At 34.4% G+C, this 21,921-nt stretch overlaps 1 protein-coding gene across 2 annotated transcripts in view; it reads right to left on the minus strand.

The window, feature by feature from the left end:
• The window catches only part of LOC105225952 (kelch-like ECH-associated protein 1B), an 87,017-nt gene that overhangs the window by 38,908 nt on the left and 26,188 nt on the right, over nt 1–21,921 (minus strand). The window contains exon 1 of one of the 2 annotated variants that reach the window (XM_049448011.1): nt 4,239–4,328. The exons of the other annotated variant lie outside the window; for it this stretch is intronic. Coding sequence (XP_049303968.1) covers nt 4,239–4,314 — 76 coding nt within the window. The 5' untranslated portion in view covers nt 4,315–4,328. Of the gene's footprint in view, nt 1–4,238; nt 4,329–21,921 lie in introns of those variants that run through there. 2 annotated transcript variants of the gene reach the window in all.

Here is a 21,921-nt window from a genome sequence, read left to right on the forward strand (position 1 = left end):
TTTATCCCCACCAATCGAAATGAATTAAGCCCCACCAAACGTGGGGGTTCTTACATGACAGAATCCCCACTAAAAAAAAAAGAATTAATCCCCACGAAAATGACTTTAGCCCCACTTTCCGCCATTTTTAATTTTGTTGTAAAATTGGTGGGGCTTAAGTCATTTTGCCCGGTGGGGGTTAATTCAGTGGGGGCTAATTCATACACCCGTGAGTCACGCTTACAACATATTTTAAATAGCAATTTAATTACATAGTTTTTGTGTAATAATTTTCAAAGGGGATACCAAAATCTTTTTTGGTATTCCTCACTTATTTTATTTGTCACCCGGGAATAAACTTCAAGCTCCTTTGCTTAGCTCTTTATTCTTACTAAATTATTATAAATTTTGTTTCTTTCAACTATTCTACTATGTTTTGTTGAACTTGTAAATGTTAAATTATCATCTCCGTTGTAAAATACGCTTTTATATCTTTTTAGTATACTTATAAGTCTATTTTTGTATATACCGTGAAGGTGATTGGTGTCCACGAATTCTGTGACACATTTATCTTTTTCTGCCATTTTTGAAGATTTCCACCTCATTGTCTTAATAGCTCATTTTGTTATATATATTCTTCTTCTTTTGTTAGATAAAAAGTTGGTATTATTTTATTTGTTTTTATAATTCTGTTTGGGTAGGCTATCATCGCATTTATCTTCGTTATGATATTGTTACCAATAAGTCCGTCAAAGTTCTTGTTGAAATTACATTCAAGGAATTCACATATGACTTCTTTTTCCTTAAATTCTTTAAATATTGGAAACCTGCAAAGTTTCTTAACTTCCGTTTTTCTTCCCATTGTTGTAACTTGCACATTTTTATAATTGTATATGGGTGTTTCCATGAAATGGTCCACCGTGACTTAAAAAATCAAAACGCTCGCAGAATTTTTTTAGACACAGAAAATGGAAGAAAACTATTGATATTTTCCTATGCAAAAAAAATTTCAGCTTATTATAATTTTAAAATAAAAAAATTGTATGCAAAACTTATGATTCTTTTATTCACTTTAAAAGCTGTAGAATGTATTACTTTTAATCGCTGCTGACGAAAGAAATATATATATGTAATATCGAAATTTGGTATATAAGTAATTGATACAACTACAAATGAATATAAAAATGACAGAAAAGATCAAACTGCACATCGATAACGGTACTTTTTTCAGTTCTATTTCGGCAACATTCGTATGTCACGTGCGTAATGCAATAGGACCACATGGTGCCATTATTCGCGCATTATCAGTTTAAATGTTTTTTTATTTAGTTTATAAAGCAAGTTTAGTATTTGCTAAAAAAATTTATTAATACAAATAGCGTTCTACAAATATTAATTTTTTTCTTAACTTTTGAAATTTGTCACGTGCGTAATGGTAAGTACGAAAAATTTAATGCTCTTTGTTCAGATTTCTGAACAGTTCTTAACGGCTACAATTGTAAAGAAGATATTTTTGTAAAGATACAATTGTAATAGTTCAAATATTTATGTTCATTATCGCCAGCGTATACAAATAGTCTAATAATAATTATCTATTATAATATAATAATCTATTAATACTAATCTAGTCTTAAACGTAGATATCTATTTACAAATACCCATTTATATCAACAATGTAATAAATGTTCATTTCGGGTATATTGATTAGTGACCTTAGTATTTAGTTAGTAGTTGCAAAGCGCTTTATGATTGTATCTGTATCAGAAGCTTATCAACTGTACAGAAGCGATGTCACTTCAGAATATCTTTGTAAATCCCAATTTTTTCACCATCGACCCAAAAACGTTAAATTAATGGAGAAACTTCCGCATAATATGTGTGTATGTAAATATCATGCGAACTTCGCATTTTTGCTAGAGGGATGTCATAAAGTTATGCCTCAGTTTCCATCTCATTTTGAATCTTTTTTGAAATTAACATGCTGCAATGTATTGAACGAAAAGTGCATGATTAGTGACTGTGATAAATGTATACGGGATCTAAAACATGATTTGGTGCCTATATATTTTCTATCCAAAATGGAAGAAAATGTTAAATGGAGCTATTGGAGGAAAGTTGATGATCGCTTAACATTAAGCTATACCATAGCGCCATTATCGGATTTGTTACATGAACTGGAAATTCAGCTGCCAGCTTTTAAACTTCATTATTTTATAAAGCGCGCTCAGCAAAGATATTTTAAGGACAAAAAGAAGAATTTACGTGATGATGAATTAATTTTGCAAATCGATTTTGCAGAAAACTATCGATTGATCAATCAGAATGAGGTCCAAGAAGCTCACTTTAGCTACCAACAAGTTACTATTTTCATTTGCGTTGCATGGATGCGAGATCAAACTGAATCTTTCGCTGTCATTAGTGACAAACTTACCCACAACAAATTTGACGTCTATTGTTTCCTTACAAAAATTGTGCACAAAATTCAAAGTCAATTCGAAGAAATTTCTACGGTTTTTATATTCTCTGATGGCAGCACCAGTCAATTCAAAAATAAGTATATTCTCACCAGCATTCCTTCGTTTGTTAGCGAATTTGGCTTAAAGCATTTAGAGTGGAACTTCTTTGCGACTTCGCATGGCAAAGGCGCAGTCGATGGAATCGGCGCGGTGGTGAAGCGGAAAGTTTGGCAAGCGGTTAAGGCAAATAATAAGAAAGGAGTTCGTCTGTTATATATCTCATCAAAAGAGATTGAAGACTTTTCTCCACCATTAATTGAAAAATGGGAAATTGTCCGCGGTATTCCAGAAATACAAAAAATGCATTGCTTTTCCTACCAAGATAACGAATATATAAATGTTGCTCGAACAGGATACTCACTTAAGAAAAAAATTAAGTTAAATTAAGTTAATTATATAGTATTCTTATTTTGAGTTATTATTTTTCATTTTTGAATAAAAGTTTAAGTTTTTTGTCAAAATTTTTGAAAATATATGTAAAATTACTAAAATATGTGTGAAGGTAAAAAGTGTCACGTACGTAATGTCACGTGAGTAATACATTTTTTTTTTTGTCTCAGCCAAACCATGCACAGTTGTTTTAGAAGCAAGCATGAATTATGAAGCTCCATTATTAAGCTTTATAAAAATAATTTTTCCTGGATAAAAATCTCCTACAATTCGCTTACTTTCGCATTTTTTCTTACGGCTCTGAAAGCGATTTCCATTTTTGTCACGTGCGTAAGTCAACTTTGATTGCCTGGTACTTGGGTACCCATTGCTCAATTTTCCAATAATAATACTTTTTTGAAAGAACTCATCACATACAATGCAGCGATCCTAAAATATATGACTTTTTCCCATTATATATCTATTTTTACAACATTCAAACGCAATTAAACGTGTACAAATGTCGCGTGCGTAACCATGGAAACACCCATATATAGGGTGGGGAATCTAACGTTTTAAATTTGAATTATCTATATTTCGACATAGGAAACGTCAAATACCATTCGGAAAGTGACAGATATTCAGTAAAAAGTCTAAAATTTATGAAATGGGTCGCTATTTACAATTCTACAGTTCGCAGATTGGGCAGAAGATCGTTTGACCGAGGATGGTAAATTTTACTGAAAAATCATCTTTTCGGACGAGGCTCTTTTCCACCTCGATGGTTACGTTAGCAAGCAGAATTGTCGCATTTGGGGCACAGAAGACCCGCACGTAATCGTCGAGAAGCCAATGCACCCAGCACGAAGCACTGTATGGTGCGGATTTTGGTCTGGTGGAATCATCGGCCCATTTTTTCTTCGAAAATGAAGAAAGAACCGCAACCATCAATGGTGAGCGATATCGCGCAATGTTAACCGAATTTTTCTTCAAGCAAATTGAAGAGGAAGACTTGGACAACACTTGTTTCCAGCAGGACGGCGCTACGTGCCATACAGCAAACGCTACACTCAATCTTTTACGCCCTATCTTCGAAATTTAAAATTTTATATGGCCCACCCTATATATTATTATAATTGTGTATATATTATTATATAGGATAATTGTTTTGTGAATCCCACTGAAAATTGCCAATATCCATAGGTTCTGGTTTATTTAGATTTGATATTGCGGACCGATTATAATTTCCTGATTGGTTATAATTTCGCGTTTGATTCCCGTCACTTTGTTGATTAAAATTTTTTTGTGAGTTTCCCTGTTGGTTATAATTTGTGTTTGTTGTTTGGTTTGATCTGTTGCCACTGTTATACATACCTTGGGACATAGCCACCGTTATACCTGTTTTGTGGCATATAATTGTAGTTATTGTTATTCTCATTTCTTCAGACATAGACACCTTTATATCTGTAGTGTAGCATATTATTATTATATCTATTATAACTACTGTTACAAGTGGGAATATTATCTATATAATATCTGGAAAATGTTCTATTGTTAACATTATCGCTAAAATTAGTCCTACGATAGCTATTTGCGTTAGAATCTTTCCTTTGTTGCCCTAGCGCTGTGAAGACTTGAAGTCTAGCTTCCATTTTTATTTTGTATCTAAACTATTCGGGTTTCATGCTATAATCATAGTTTTAGTGGGTTCCGGGAGATGTTCCTTAAATGATTTCAGCGCTATCCTATTAACTTCATTCGTTGAGATTTAAATCATCATGCGCTAATTTTCTATTATGTAGTTAACTCCTATTTTTTTATTTTAAAATAATAATTTTCTATTGTTGAGTCGAGATTGATGATTTTCAACTCAGCCATAAGTTCCGCTGAAATTTTCTTTTCCACGCGTTTGCAAATTTGTTTCAATGTTTCCCAATCACTAACTTGTCCATATCTGTGAATTATTTCCCTAGTTTTTCCTACGCATCTTCCTTTCAGATAATTAAATAAATTTTTTTGATTATTTGGATCAAAAGTTAATATGTGCCTAATAAAATCCGTTAATTGGTTCGGATCTCGTCCGTCAAATTCTGCAAATCCATTAATACAGTTTAAAATTAGTTGAAAAATGGTACGATGAATGCTTCCATTTTGAGAGAAGTTTGTTTGAAGTGAAAATAAAAAATATGTTCGTATTTATTTTGATTCAACTTGTTTTTTGTAAGAAGTTCCTACTATATATTTTAATTGAACTTGTACGGTTTGAGAGGTGCTGTCTACTCTTGTAGTGAAGACACCTATCGAACAGTTTGAATAGAATTTTAGTCGAGACGCATTAAAAACTTTATCGTTACTGTTTTAGTGAAACATTCAGCCCTATCACGCAATCCATCGTAGTGTTTTTTCGGGAAAGTTACGAAACTGCTATCATGCAATTCGAACAGCTCCGAAAGTAAGTTCGAAATTCGTAAAGTTGCATTCACTGAATTCACTCGGAACGGAAAATTTTTAAGTTTAGCGGAATTTTTGTACGACAGGTTTGTGCTAACGGAGAAATAAATTTCCATATGTGCGAGTCATGATTGCTGCCAGGAAACTGAGCATTCACATAACGTATTTTCATTTTATTGTCACATATCTGCAAAACATTGATTAAGATGTTTGAAATGCAAATTTGTCACCAAACTTACAATCATGGCATTGATACTAAAGTATCCTTTGCGGTTATAATAGAGAAACTTATCTTTAGTTGGAGCAACGATTTTAATATGTGTCCCGTCTACACACAAAATCGCGCCTGGAAATCCGTATTTCTGAAAAAAAAACTTTTTCGCTTCACTTTTTTCAACGTTACTTAACTCGAGGTTACTGAGGGCACAAATGGGACTGAAGCAATCCCAATACTTCTTTTAAGATGCAACAAAATGTTGACTGAGCCATTGGAATATCGAATTCTTTACCCACTCCATGCTGATAGCCTCCTCCAGCTAAAAACCGTAAAACCGAAGACAATCGATGAAGTAAAGATATAGATGACGATCTTGAAGAACTTGCCTTCCTCTCTAGAACATCGAGGACCTACGTAAAGGCCGCCTTATTTAAGCGATAGTTTTTTATAAACCTGTTTTAGAAAAATAATTTTAATAAAATTTAGCAATGAATTTTTGTGGATTTTTGAACTGTACATTGTTTTGTCCACATCGAAAGGGTTGCTCTTGTCCCTCAGTGATTTTCGGTGAATTTTTAGATCACGCCGACTTCTCTCACGTTCTTCCTCAAGCAACATAAATGAAAACGTTAGCGAATACATATTTTTTGTTCGTAAAATCAATTTGAATATAAACGATTTCACTTTTATTAATCAAAATTTTAATTTTTTCTTCTACACAGCTGATTTCGAAATGTCAAAATTAAGTCTGGCAACAAAAGTTTCGAATTCACATGAATTCAATGATAGCAAATTATGCATATTCGTAGCGGACATTCGTATTCGTAGCTTCGCTACGATGGATTGCGTGATAGGGCAGATTATTATTTGTTTGATTTTGCAATTCTCTGTATACACACGATTGAATTTTTGTTTTACACTATTGTGCAATAATTTTTACACATTGCTATGTATTTTATTACTTACTCTAAAAAGTTTCGATATATAATATGTATATTTATTTGCTTTCTTAATCTTATTTGGTTTTGTTGTTTGGTACTGCTGCTGCTGCTGCTTTTGTTGCCGCTATTGATGATGTTGTTTTCATTATTGTTGCTGCTGCTGTTGTTACCGCTTTTATTTAGGATTACTAATTTCCATTTTGTATTCCTCACTTATTAGTTTTATTTGTCACCCAGGAATTAAATTCAAGCTTCTTTGCTTAGCTCTTTATTCTTACACAATGCAAATTTAAATATTTGCTTGATCGGCGGAAATGTATGACTAAGTTGTATTCGCTTCAAGAAAGAGTTCTTGTTTGAAGTGTTTCTTAATATTGTTAATTTATGCATTTATGTCAATATGTGAATATATGCAACAAGGGCGATAAGCCGACTTTTGTTTTCCCAAGCTCTGAAAGGTTTCCGGATTGGGAGGAAGATATCAACAGACACAGATAATCTCATTGTGAATGATTTTAGAGATGAAAGAAAATATCTTAACCACAACATTTAATAAAGCCACTCAGCTAACTGGAAAAGGGAAAGTCTCCTCCTCGGTGGAATAGTGATCTTACAGGGTCCGGCACTCGAACCAACTTCAGACTGTTCGCGCAGCTGTTGCACTGGAATCAGCTGAATAACAGTTCGGAGTATTGTTCACAAGTGTGCAAAAGCGTTTTGCCAAAAGTGAACGCAAAAAATTGATCAGCGATGAAATTCAAACGTAATAGTGTCTGGAAAATCACAGCCAGCAATTGTTCGTGAGCTCAAACACCTTAATGTGAATAAAGCTTTTGTTCGTTATGGTGCGACCATCACTCGTTACAATGAGACTGGTAGAATCGCAAAACGCCATGGATGTAGTCATCAAAAGACTGCAACGTCACGTGAGGTGGTTCGGAAAGTGAAGAAGCGACTTGAGCGAAATCCACGACAAAGTGACAATCAAATGGCTAAAGAACTGAAAATATCCGACCGCAGCATCTGACGTATATTGAAAAATGAGCTCAAGGTCAAGCCTTACAAGTTCCAAAAGGCCCATGATCTCACACCGTGTGGTTTGTGCCGCTGTCACCGCAGATGGGCGGCTCTTAAATTGTTTTCATCGAGCCTGGCGTCAAAGTAAATGCGATATATTATCGGAAAAGTGTTCTGGAGGCTGCTTTGAAACCGTGGGCAAACAAACATCTCGGTCGCAAACCATGGACGTTTCAACAAGACTCAGCACCGTCTCACAAAGCGCGAGTTACGTCCACTTCCCATTCCAATGAGTCTCTAAACAATAAAACTGCAGACCGATCAAATTTATTGATTTCCGAACTTACAAATTCAATTGTTTGCTTGCACAGCAACATTGTAATGTTGTTAATTTTGTTTTGTATACAGCAGCCAAAATTTATTGACCACTGCAATAGTAATTCGATACTTCCGTTTTTGTTTATATTAATAATTTTGGTGCAACGATGGATTTCGTTGACTTAATTGATTTCACAAACATATGAATGAGTTCAACTGACGTTCTGCTGAGTCTGCGTTTGAAAATTTAAGAACCATATAAATATAAGTAGTTTTTAAAAAATGTAGCTAGTCCTTAAGAACCAACTGAAATGAAAAGTTCAACAATAAAAAATTTTTAAACAAAAATTTAAACCGTTCGGAATTATTTACGAAAGTGGCGCAGTCGGAAATCCTCGCAAGTAATCATAAGATTACCATGGTATTAATCTAAAGATTAATAATAATAATAATTTGAACAGTATTAATCTAAAGATTAATAATAAAAATTACGTCGGTGATTAATCAGTTTTAAGTGAACCAAGTGAAAAAAAGAAGAACCATGGCAACCGAATCAAACCAACCCACTCACTTAACGGGTTCGGAGTTAATGAAAGAAGCGTCGAGAATAAAAGAGTATACGGGCAAAGACTACGACTTATCATCCTTTATAAGGGAGGTAGAACTAATTCTCCCCCTTTTCAACAACAACATAGCAATGCAACGATTTATATTTTAGAGGTATGTAAAAAATAAAATCCAGGGACCAGCCCTAGCAGCAATAAGGACATTAGGACAGGAAGCCACATGGCCAGAGATCAAGGAAGAACTCATAAAAAACTTCGGCATCAAAGAAACGTATCACAACCTGTATCACCAAGCAGTCAACTGGAGAAATTATAATGTAAGCAATTATTTTTTATAATCTTAGAAATATTTTAGACAAATTAAATACTAAATACGAACAAGAAAAAATAAAAAAACAGAATTTAAGCCTTCAATAAATGAGTCGCTAATTCTAAAAACATTTTTAAATGGTATAGTAGAAACATAACGTCTCTTAGAAGTGCATATTATTTGTTAGAAGAAACACGCATGGTAAAAAGATACGACGGTAGACCGAGTATACAGAACAGATTTATACCAAACAATAGACAACAGCCACAATACTTACCACAACATAGAGTTCCTCAAAACAATAACTTACAAACATTTACGGATAATAACAACCATAATTTCGGACAGTTACGTCAAAACAGTAATAACCCATATAATAACTCTGGACAGTTACCTCAATATATGTAGTAATAATCTATATAATAACTCCGGACAGTTACGTCAAAATAATAATAGTCCAAATAATAATTCAGGGTTATTTCGTCAACAATTTCCAAATTCGCAACGAACTAGGCAAAGCCAAAATAATAAAGTAACACAAATGGAAGTAGACCACATTGAAACTAATGATGGTGAAGAGGTAAATTTTCAATATCAGGCCGACAATATAGTTTACCGATAATCACAATAACAATAAATAACATAAGAATTAGAAATGAGAGATATGCTGAGCCAGGGTATCATTAGAGAAAATACATCTCCATACAATTCTCCTTTATGGATTGTTCCGAAAAAATGGACAATTCTGGAAAGAAAAAATGGAGGATTGTAATTGATTACAAAGCCCTAAATGAAATAACTGTCAGTGACAAATTCCCGATACCAAACATAGAATATATTGTTACAAAAGTAGTATTAACCCTTCGTTGCATAGCATTGCATATATGCAATGTTAACTTCTCGTTGATCTGGCAGCTACATCGTTTCTTTATTTACAGTTATTTTTTCGCCAAATGAAATTTATATCTTATTACTATTCTCCTTTGTAGAGTTTCGCAAAAATTCTTGAGTTTTTGTGAATACACGTAGTAAAGAGTAAACTTCTTTCTGATATATTAAAAATGCAGTGCTAATTTTTTATTATTTTTGTGAATTATTGAGAATGTATAATAAAATATAAGTATTTCCTAATAGTTGGAGAGTTTCTTACCCAAATAACAAATTCGGTCTTCACACGAACTATTTTTGCAAGAGTTATAATATATCATTGCACATGTGCAATACCATGCGTTTAAGCCTAAAATTTTACTTGTAGGGCGCTTACTTATAATGATAGCAGGATGGAAGCAAAGATGAGTATTTATTCGTAGATGATCTTGATGAAGCAAATTTTGAATTAGATATACATACATCAATACGAATATATGTAAACAGCAAGAAGCAAGCCAATCAATACATAATTTTAAAGAAGTTAATGTTATAATAGACGCAGGATGATTAGATCTCATGGAAATTTATGCACTCGTCAAAAAAAGCCAGAGACATGAATGATATTGACAAACAAGATCTGAAAAAGTTTTTACGGATATATTGTGATGTCTATTGTTCAAATCCCTAATATTCGAAGATATTGGACGCCAAAAGTAGGCAAGAACTGAATACAGGACACTATGTCTGTGAATAAATGAAAAAAATAAAAGTTGTATGTTTTGGCTGGTATATCTGGATACAATTACAACTTCGAAATATATACTGGCCTAGAGAACAGCAGCATCAATAGACTTCTTGAGGAAATTGATTTGGGATCAAGTCCCTACACAGTTATAGGACTACTAAGGGATATTCCCCCATAAAATAACTATTTTTTTTTATATAATAATTACTATACATCTTTTGGCACCTATGTAAACGTGGAATTTACTCACTGGGAACAGTTCGTCGGATCGAAATTCTCAATTTAAAGCTTCTAGACCAGATATTATGATGAAAAAAGCATTCGAAAAATCTCTTGAATATGCAAACGTGGATAACTTACATATCGTAAATTTGACTCCAATCTACTGTGGCAAAACTTTAGAACTAGCAGTTGAACGCTTTGATGCGAAATTTGGACGGAAAATAATGGTCGCTTGCCCAATCGTTCAAAGTATAACAAATTCATGGGGGGTGTTGATTTCCTAGATTCTTTATAGGGACATATAAGTATAATCCTTATACTTTATTTCTAAAGAATGCACCAGAGAAGTGGTCCCTTCACTGAAAATGAAGTGCGGTTAAACCACATGGATCCACTGGCCAACATGGGTGAACACTCGAGTCACTTGCAAATTATCAAGTTGTGACGGATATACGTCGTATGTTAGGTGCAAACACGTGAAATTAATTTATGTTTCGGAAAATCAAGAAATTGTTTAAAAAAATTTCATATAGAATAAACTGAAATTTATTGTAAAAGTAACGAATCTGTCCACTTTTTTTTCAATAAAATATCCCTTTAGTAACTTCCTTGTAAATTTATTAGATTTGCTGCATGATATTGCATATATGCAATGTTACGTAACTCTGTTGCTAGAAACACGGCAATCTTAAAACTTAAAATTTGTCATCTTACAATAGCCCACATTAAAAATATGATTCAAAACAATTTTTTGGAAATTAAATCATGCAACGAAGGGTTAAGTTGTATTTGTATTGCTATATGCATCCCTTATTATGAACAATAGCTGTAGGTATATGGAATAGCATTTGTCTTGTTGTAGACATCTGGCGCCGCGGCTGTCTGCTTGTCTGAACAATAGTTATAGCATAATGTTCTGGTAATTTCAAGACGCAATATTCTAGAAGGACACGTCGGCATCAGCGAGAAGTGCGTGGCTATATAAGCCGTGGCAGCGCCAACGTAATCAACCAGTGCTAAGAGTAAACTGCTATAGTGTAGACGAGTTGTAAAATAAAGAGTTGTTGAATTAAATTAAACAGTTATTGGTTTTATTTGTCAATCCAGAGATACGAACCCAGTAAAGTAAAACTAGCAAGGAGTAAATTCGTAACAATTGGTGTCAGAAGTGGGATTGTCAAATAATCCAAATTCAAGATGGTTAAATTCGGAAAATTGAGAATTCAGAAATTAAAAAAGGAACTGGTGGAGCGTAATTTGCCGATAAGCGGGCAAAAGGCGGATCTGCAGGCACGATTACGTGAAGCAATGAAAGCGGATGGAATTAATGTGGACGTGTTCGAATTTGATGGGCCAGAAACTTCTACAAAGGTAGAAGAAAAAGTAGAAGAACAACGAACATCATCAAGTGTAGACACGAACATGCTGTTAGTGGCTATGAAGCAAATAATAGCTGAAAATACATCACAGTTAAAGTCTTGCCTTACAATACAAATGACTGAAAAAAATACGCAGCTAGAAAAGCGTTTGGTACAACAGATTACAGAAAATAATACACAAGTGCAACAGAAATTTTCAAAATTGGAAGACGAATTAAGCACGTTAAAAAATGACGAAGAAAATTTGAAATCAGAAGTTCTTCAATTGAGTAATCGGATGCGAGAACTGCAACTGCATGGCCCTGCACCATCAACAAATAATCCAAGATTGAAGGCACCCACATTCGATGGAAGTATCCCATTTCAAATTTTCAAACTTCAGTTTGAAAAGACAGCAACGGCCAATAACTGGAATGCAGCGGACAAAGTAGCGTCCTTGTTTGTATCATTGAAAGGGCCTGCGGCAGAAATCCTTCAGACTATTCCAGACTGGGAACGGGACAACTATGAGGCATTGATGAGTGCGATAGAAAGACGATATGGTAGTGAGCACCGGAAACAAACATACCAGATCGAACTGCAAAATAGGGGTCAGAAAATGAACGAGTCATTGCAAGAGTTCGCAACTGAAATAGAACGACTGGCTCATTTGGCAAATGCAGATGCACCTGTGGATTACATTGAGAGGGTGAAAATTCAAAGTTTCATAAATGGAATTCGTGATGTGGACACCAAACGCGCCACATATGCATTGCTGAAATGGTTTCGCACGCCCTCACACAGGAAACAGCTTCGCTACTAAGTAAACCAGCACACAAAGTACAAAGGGTTGAAGTGGAACAACCGGCGCTAATGGAAGAAATATTGAAGACTCTGAAGACAATTGCTGCACAGCGAGTAAATACAACAGGCAGATGTTTCAACTGCGGGAAAACGGGCCACTTTGCCCGAAATTGCAATATAAAGGTAAACCCATCAAAACGGAAACAACCAACAGAACATCGAAAGGGGTTTCACCACAAAAATGCGGATGCATTATCACGTCGCCCTTGTCCACTGGAATGTAAACATTGCTCCAAATCAGAAGGAAAAGAAGGTATAATCGACGTGCGATTACTGAATATAGAACCTGAAGATGATTGGACTCCTCACCGCATCAGAATCAATCAGCTGGAGGACCCTGATCTTGCAAATCTGGTAATGGCCAAAGAAAATGGGGTACGACCACCAAAGAAACAAATAAGTAGCGAGAGTCCAACTGCAAAAGCATATTGGGCCCAATGGAACAGCATAAACCTCATTAATGGATACCTTCATCGTACCTGGGAAAGCGAAGATGGCAAACAGTCTCGTCTGCTGATCATAGTACCGAAGTCCATGATCCCGAATGTATTGAAAGAATATCACAATGGACCTAGTGGAGGGCACCTTGGGATTACAAAAACTATAGAGAAGATTAAACAACGGTTCTACTGGATCGGTTGTCGAGATTCCATAGCAGAATGGATAAGTAATTGCGTAGAGTGCATGGCAGCTAAAGGTCCTAAAGTCAAAAGTCGCGGTAGGCTGCAACAGTACAACGTGGGATCACCATTTGAACGAGTCGCAATGGATGTTGCAGGTCCGTTCCCAACCAGTACGGCCGGAAACAAATATCTACTGGTTGTCATGGACTATTTCAGTAAATGGCCAGAAGTATATGCCTTACCAAACCAAGAAGCGAAGACAGTAGCCGAAGCGTTTGTAGAAAATTGGATAACAAGGTTCGGAGTGCCCGTCGAATTACACTCAGACCAAGGCAGGAATTTCGAATCTTTCATTTTCCAAGAAGTCTGTACATTATTGGGCATCCACAAGACACGGACAACAGCGTTACACCCACAATCAGATGGGATGGTAGAGAGATTCAACCGAACGCTCGAAGAACATCTGCGGAAAATCGTTGATAAAGATCAACGGAATTGGGACAAGCGCATCCAGATGTTCCTGCTGGTGTATCGTTCAGCGAAGCACGAGACAACTGGTTACACGCCAGCAAAGATTATTTTCGGATCTGATCTGCGACTCCCTGCTGATCTTAAGATTAGAACGAATCCTACAACTGTAAGAAATGATGGAGATTATTGTTCTGCCTTAAAGGAAGAAATGAATGAATTGCATCTAATGGTAAGACAGCATACGCATCTGATGAGCAATAAGATGAAGGACCGGTTCGATCAAGCGGCAAATTCAAAGGGTTTTGAAAAGGTGATCTGGTCCTGTTGTACAATCCACTTCGAAAGAAAGGCTTGTCCCCGAAATTGCAGACAGCCTGGGAAGGACCCTATATGGTGATGAAACGACTTAATGACGTGGTATACCGCATACAAAGAAATGGAAAAGCACGATGTAAAATGAAAGTAGTACATTTGGAGAGGCTCGCCCCATTTGGTTCAAGAGGATTTGTGCCTAATCGGGACGATTAGGCTTTAGTGGAGGGCAGTGTTACAAAAGTAGTATTAAGTTGTATTTGTATTGCTATATGCATCCCTTATTATGAACAATAGCTGTAGGTATATGGAATAGCATTTGTCTTGTTGTAGACATCTGGCGCCGCGGCTGTCTGCTTGTCTGAACAATAGTTGCGTCTGGCGCCGTATAGCATTATGTTCTGGTAATTTCAGACGCAATATTCTAGAAGGACACGTCGGCATCAGCGAGAAGTGCGTGGCTATATAAGCCGTGGCAGCGTCAACGTAATCAACCAGTGCTAAGAGTAAACTGCTATAGTGTAGACGAGTTGTAAAATAAAGAGTTGTTGAATTAAATTAAACAGTTATTGGTTTTATTTGTCAATCCAGAGATACGAACCCAGTAAAGTAAAACTAGCAAGGAGTAAATTCGTAACAATATGTTGGAAAAATTGGGCCGTGCACAATACTTTACAACAATTGATCTTGCAAAGGGTTTCCACCAAATTCTCATTAAAGAAGAAGACAGAAAAAACAGCTTTTTCCACACCCCTAGGACACTATGAATTTGTCCGAATGCCTTTTAGACTCAAAAACGCCTCTTCCACATTTCAGAGGCTCATTAATTCTGTATTAAGAGACTACATAAATAAAACGTGTGTTGTTTATTTAGACGACATCCTAATATTTAGTAGCACAATACAAGAACATGAACAAAATATCCAGAAAATTTTCAATGCGCTACGAAAACATAATTTAAAAATTCAAATCGACAAATGTAATTTCTTTGCTAAATCCACAGAATATTCTAACCACTGATGGGATCAAGCCCAACCCAAACAAAATAGCAGTAATCCAAAATATAAAGTTACCCGAAACCTCTAAACAAATTAAGTCCTTTCTTGGTGTCACCGGATACTACAGAAAATTCATAAAAGACTATGCGAAAATTGCACATGGAACGACAAAGTATTTAAAAAAGGATGTTAAGTTAAGAAAAAAGGACCCACAATATATAGATGCTTTCTATAAGTTAAAACGACTTCTAATTGACACACCAATTCTTCGTTACCCCGATTTTAAGAAAAAATTTAAATTGTGTACAGATGCAAGTGAAGTTGCAATTGGCGCAGTTTTAACGCAGGAAAATCATCCAATATGCTATGCTAGTAGAACACTAAATGAACATGAAAAAAATATTCCACCACAGAAAAAGAGCTCTTGGCTATCGTATGGGGCATTAATTATTTCAGACCATATGTATATGGCAGAAATTTTGACCTTATGACTGATCATCAGCCACTTAAATGGTTGCAAACAATATATAAAGGGAAAGATATAAACCCCAGGTTGCAACGCTGGCTGCTTAAACTAGGTGAAAATGATATTAACATTGGCTATATTAAAGTAAAAGAAAATACATTAGCTGATTTTCTTAGTCGATTAAACGCCGATACCGGAGAAATTTTAACAATAGAATCTGAAAATCCAGAAATCATTGGCACAAGAGAAAACGAAGTAGACAATATGAGTACATGTGCAACTATACATTCTCAACAAGAAGAAAGTAATGACCACTTTGTTATATTATACACAGTTGTGAACCGTTTTCATACACAAATTATCTTAACAGAAAGTAAAACCAGAGAAATTGAAATAATTGGAAATAAACGAAAAATATATATAAGTTTAGACGACATAAAAAGTGGATTTATGAGCGATATTTTTAGAAGATTTATTAAAACGGGAAAAGTAGGCATATACTCAGGTATCTCGGACAGCGATTATAATATTGTTGAATTAAAACTAATAGAAATGTTCAGTAATACCATAAAATTTTACAGATGCACATATCATGCGAAAGACATGAGAAATGAAGAAGAAACATTTAGATATATTAAAAAGTATCACAAAGAGGAGACAGGGCATGGCAGGATTAATGAAAATTATCAAGGACTAAAAAATTTAATCTTTATATATATAAATCTTCTGACCGTGTGTTTGCATTTGAACTGCTCCTAAACGGATGGCCCGATTTTGATGAAATTTTGTGTGTATGTTCAAGGAGATTCGAGAATGGTTTAGATTTACAATTTGGTCCACTGGAAAATGTTTTTTAAATTATTTTTTCATTTTTAATCAATTGCTAATTTTGGAATGTTTGACCGATAGATGGCGCTACCATCGCAGTATCCAATATTCAAACCTTAAATTGGCGTAAACGTGTATTAACCCTCGTCGAGACCAACGGTCTGATACACTTAGTCGAGACCAATGGTGCTTGGCTAGGCCCCTATGTGTTTACATACATTTGTATGGAAATACGTGTTGTATTTATGCTCATATATGTACAATATAGATACATTTTTGAAATTTCTTACCTCTCGATTTGATTGAAATCAAATTGACTGCCTTTTTCACGCTTGGCGTGGCAATAACGTTCACAAAAAATGAAACATTTTGAGAAAAAATGCATTTTTTCTTAACCTTTTAAAACGCTCTAGCGGCTAAAGTATTTGACATAAGTAGGTCAAATAAATTGCACCGGTTAGGTAATTTAAAGAGCTTTCAGGAAATATATAATTCGCTTCCAAGGCCCCACCGGGGGGGTGGCAATAGGCGAAAATGGGTTTTCACCAAGTCCCCCCCCTTTGTTTCACTACAGTTGGGGGGGCGGGGTATGGAGCCGGGCGGGCGGTGTCCAAAATCATTTTGCGAGTTAGTTCACCCCTGGTGCTTTCAAGAAAGCCCTCAACCTCCCCTCTATCCCTACCAGGGGCGTGGCAATAGCGTTCACAAAAAATGTAACATTTTGAGAAAAATTACATTTTTCTTAACCTTTAAAACGCTCTAGCGGCTAAAGTATTTGACCTAGATAAACATAAAAACCAATTTGGACATGTAACGAACATGAAAACAGATAAATCAACCGTTCGAAGTGATAGAAACATACCAAAGTTCATATATTTTCATACAAAATATATGGGGTCTAGCCAAGCACCATTGGTCTCGACTAAGGTGTAATATTATAATATCCTTTTTTCGTCCTTTTCTATACGATATCCTTGAACTTTTTTTTCTGAATTCTATAGACAATAAAATTCTAGGAAGCTACCTGGAAGCGCAAGTCGTTTGCTACACTCTAAATATATTTAAATAACATTTAAAAACAAAATATGCCTGGCCAGACCCGTTGGTCTCGACGAGGGTTAAACAAAACGATGCCAAAGTAAAAGACGACATCTGTGGATCAAGTTTTTATATTGAGGACAGAGTTCGTTCCTAAGTAATAAATGCGGTGATTCAATACATCTATGGGTAGCTATAACATTTTTTTCATACCTGCTAACTATTGGAGGGGGTATCTTAACAGGCAATTTAAAATTGCAAAAGGTCTGGCATAAAAAAATAGCGGCATAACTGAAGTGTTGATAAAAAATTTGAGATATACAGAAATTTTTTCGAAGCATTGCACAGAGCAATACAATATTTAAACGGGAACGATGAATACATATATGCGTACAATTTCAAAGTGATCCTTCCTGAAAAATAATAAAATTGCTAAATATTGGGAATGGTAGAATAGAACTGCAATCAAATACACAATGCAATGAATTAAAACTGGCTCATTTATCATTCGATGAATAATATACCACGGGCATCCCAAAAGACTGATGCCATAACCTTGCCAGATGATTTTTTTTAATATGCAGTCCACCAGGCTGACAATCGATTGGAGTCGATTGATTTCACTGATGCACAGCCCAAATTCAATAGTATTTTTACCCCAAAAACCAATTCTTTCTTAACGCACGAAATGCTTTTTGATTCATTTTTGTTGCTTCATCAAAAATGCGATTATTCCTTAACTAATACTTATAATCTAACTAATAGAAATCATATAGATGGTATTAGTAGTACTACCTATGTATCAGCCACAGTAAAACGTAGGCGGGTCCTCTAGTTTACTATAAAAATCTAAAACAACTTATCCAAAAATACATTAATAATTGCGATGTTTATTGTAGAGCCAAATACGATAGACGATCAATTAAACCAAAATATTTTTTAACAGAAAAAGCTACAGATACAAATGAAATAATGCATATGGACACATATGTCATAAAAAAGCACAGTTTCTTGACGTTCAAAGATAAATTTTCTAAATTAGCTACTGCAATTTATTTAGAAGACAGAACCAGCATAACTATAATAGAAAAAATTCGTTTATATTTTTCCTTAAAACCAAAGTCAAAACGCATAATTGCCGATAATGAATTTAACTCAACTAATGTAAAGGATTTCCTTAGAAGAGAAGAAATAGAAATTCATTTTATAAAACCTAATTCTCACACTGGCAATGCTAACATCGAAAGATTTCATAATACTTTAGGCGAACGGTTTAGAATAATAGAAATAGAAACGCCGCAATTGTCAGTTCAGGAAAAAGTATATAAATGCACCTAATGGTATAACAAATCCATACATTCAACGACAGGGAAAAAGCCAATAGATATTGCAAACGGTAATTATGATAAAAATTAAATATTTTAACGTCTTAAAACAGTAAAAGAAAAACAAATCGAAAAGCTTAACACTAGAAGAGAAAATTATCAACACACCGACAGGGAGGGATATGTAAAAAAACTATAAAGCTGTTAGACACAAACAGGAACCCAGATACAAAAAAATGGCAATCGACAACATTCACACAACTAATATTAAAAGAACTACCAAATTTTCAGGTAAAATCAATACTGACGATTACAACACTAATGACGTCCCTAATGATGGAAAACGTTAATTGTACAAACGGTTTTACTGAAATTTCTCTTGAAGACGCAAAGATAACAGTGAATTACACCACAATACTACATATTATCAACCCGTTAGAAATTATTAACGTTACTGAAACTCTTGAACATGATATTGAACAAATTACAGATAATGAGGAAAAACATTTTTTGATACAAGAATTAAATAAGGTTAAATCGAAATTAATAACTATTAACCCACATAGACGACGAAGAGGATTAATTAATATCATAGGATCAGGTACGAAATGGCTATATGGTACAATGGACGATAGCGACAGAAAAGAAATAGAACAACATCTTCAAACAATAGCCGAGAATAACCATGCACTAATAGAAAATTCAAGCCAAAATATAGAAATAAATAACGTATTTAATATAACAATTGCAAAACTTAAAGAAGCTATAAATGAAGATAGGGAAAAATTTACAAGAAATTTTAATGAAATCGCTGCAAGTGATCAACAATTAGAAAGAAAAATAATGTATCTTGATACCTTGTTAAAAATTAAAATTTTATTAGACAATGTTGAACACATATACATACATACAAAACAACCTTATGTCTGCAAAAATGAATGTACTGAATAACAATATATTAACTGGAGAAGAAATAGTTCGTTATAATATAGATTTATATAAAATACAAAATATTAAAGTTAGCACAGCTCAATATAAAAATAATGAAATAATTTTTGTTATACAAATACCAAACGAAATAATTAAAGTAAAAAGATCGTTACTTATACCAATACCAAATTACCAACATGAAGAACTTTTGTTTGAAACCCAAGAAGTTATAAAAATTAATGGAACTATGTATGATTATAACAATGAATCTTTATTAGAAAATTTAAAAATATCACAATTATGTGTATTCACAAAAACTTGTTTAAGAATCAAAAATCATAAGTTAGAAACTAAAGAAATACGACCAGGCTTGCTAATTTTGAAAAACCATGTCAATTCAGTAGTTAATAATACATGTTATGAAAGACAATTAACATTAAAGGTAATGCTTTAATCACGTTCCATAATTGTAAAATAGAAATAAATGGAATAATCTTTTACAACTATAATAATGAATTCCATGAAAGTTTCACAATGCCTGGCACTTTCTTCATTAATAATACAAAAACTCAGTTAACGTTTGATGAACTCATTGCAAACCAAATTAAAAATATAGAAAAAATTGAAGAACTTAGATTTCATAAAAAAATTAATTACACTTCTAGCGGACTTGCTTTAGCTTGCAGTGCATAACTTTTATAACAATACTCACATTTCTTTATTATTACAAAAAAAAGTAAAAATAAGAAAACAGAATTTATTATAAAAACTCAGGAGAGTCGTTCAACTCGCTTTCAATAAAATGGGGCAAATGACAAACAAACAGTTTCAGTTGTTCATACAATGAAACTGCAGACCGATCAAATGTATTGATTTCCGAACTTACAAATTCAATTGTTTGCTTGCACAGCAACGTTGTAACCTAATTAATTTTGTTTTGTATACAACAGCCAAAATTTATTGACCACTGCAATAGTAATCCGATACTTCCGTTTTTGTTTATATTAATAATTTTGGTGCAACGATCGATTTCGTTGACTTAATTGATTTCACAAACATATGAATGAGTTCAACTGACGTTCTGCTGAGTCTGCGTTTGAAAATTTAAGAACCATATAAATATAAGTAGTTTTTAAAGAATGTAGCTAGTTCTTAAGAACCAACTAAAATGAAAAGTTCAACAATAAAGAATTTTTAAATAAAAATTTAAACCGTTCGGAATTATTTACGAAAGTCGCGCGTGAACCAAGAATGGCTGAAAAACAACGTTCCAAACTGCATTACGACCACACAATGGCTTTCGAATTCACCAGATGCGAATCCAATGAATTATTCTCTCTGGGCCATTTTGGAGAGCAAGTTCCGAAGTAAAAAAAATACACCAGTCTCGAGATGCTGAAGGAAGCCATTGTCCGTGAGTGGGCCAAAATACCGGCAAGTCACATTCGGGCAGCTTGTGATTCGTTTTTTGACCGTCTCAAGGCCATAGTTAAGACAAAAGTTGGTCATAGCGAGCAAAAGTGAATTGGTCCTGAATTTACGATTATTTTCACACATTTTGTACTTTAAAATAATTTTCCAAACCGGATTTATGGCTTTTTTAATTGGTTACACTTCGAGTGCCGGACTCTGTAAGAACCTGACAACACAACTAAGGAAAGCTTTCAATGAGAGTTTCAGAAATTCAACTCTACAAAGATATCATGAAAAGATACAAAAAAAAAAAAAAAAAGCAATTAGAAAAACCAAAACTGACTCGTGGCGATCTTTCTGCACATCGATAAAAAAGTTGCAGAGAATCCGTTAGGCTAAGTAAAATGCTCCCAAAGAGCACACCAATATTGTCTAAATAAAGGCTGAAGGAAATGCTTGGACCTCCTCTGCAGAAGGATCTCTAGAGGTACTTATTAAAACGCGTTTCCCTGGGTGTTAGCAGACAGCAACAACAGAGGTTCAACCAGAACCACTGGCAAACCCAGCTGACTACCTGAGCTTGATAGTAGACAAAAGAAAAATTAAATCCGCCATAAGCAGTTGTTTACCATTTAAAACGACAGATCCCGATGGGATTATGCCAATAATGCTGCAAAAGCTGGAAAACCCAATAGTTCAAAGCTGGAAAATATATACAAAGCGAGCATTCAACTGTCTTACATCCCAAGAAGTTGGAAAAAAATTAAAGTGGTG

Source organism: Bactrocera dorsalis, chromosome 2, assembly GCF_023373825.1.
Source record: "Bactrocera dorsalis isolate Fly_Bdor chromosome 2, ASM2337382v1, whole genome shotgun sequence".
NCBI classification, from domain to species: domain Eukaryota; kingdom Metazoa; phylum Arthropoda; class Insecta; order Diptera; family Tephritidae; genus Bactrocera; species Bactrocera dorsalis.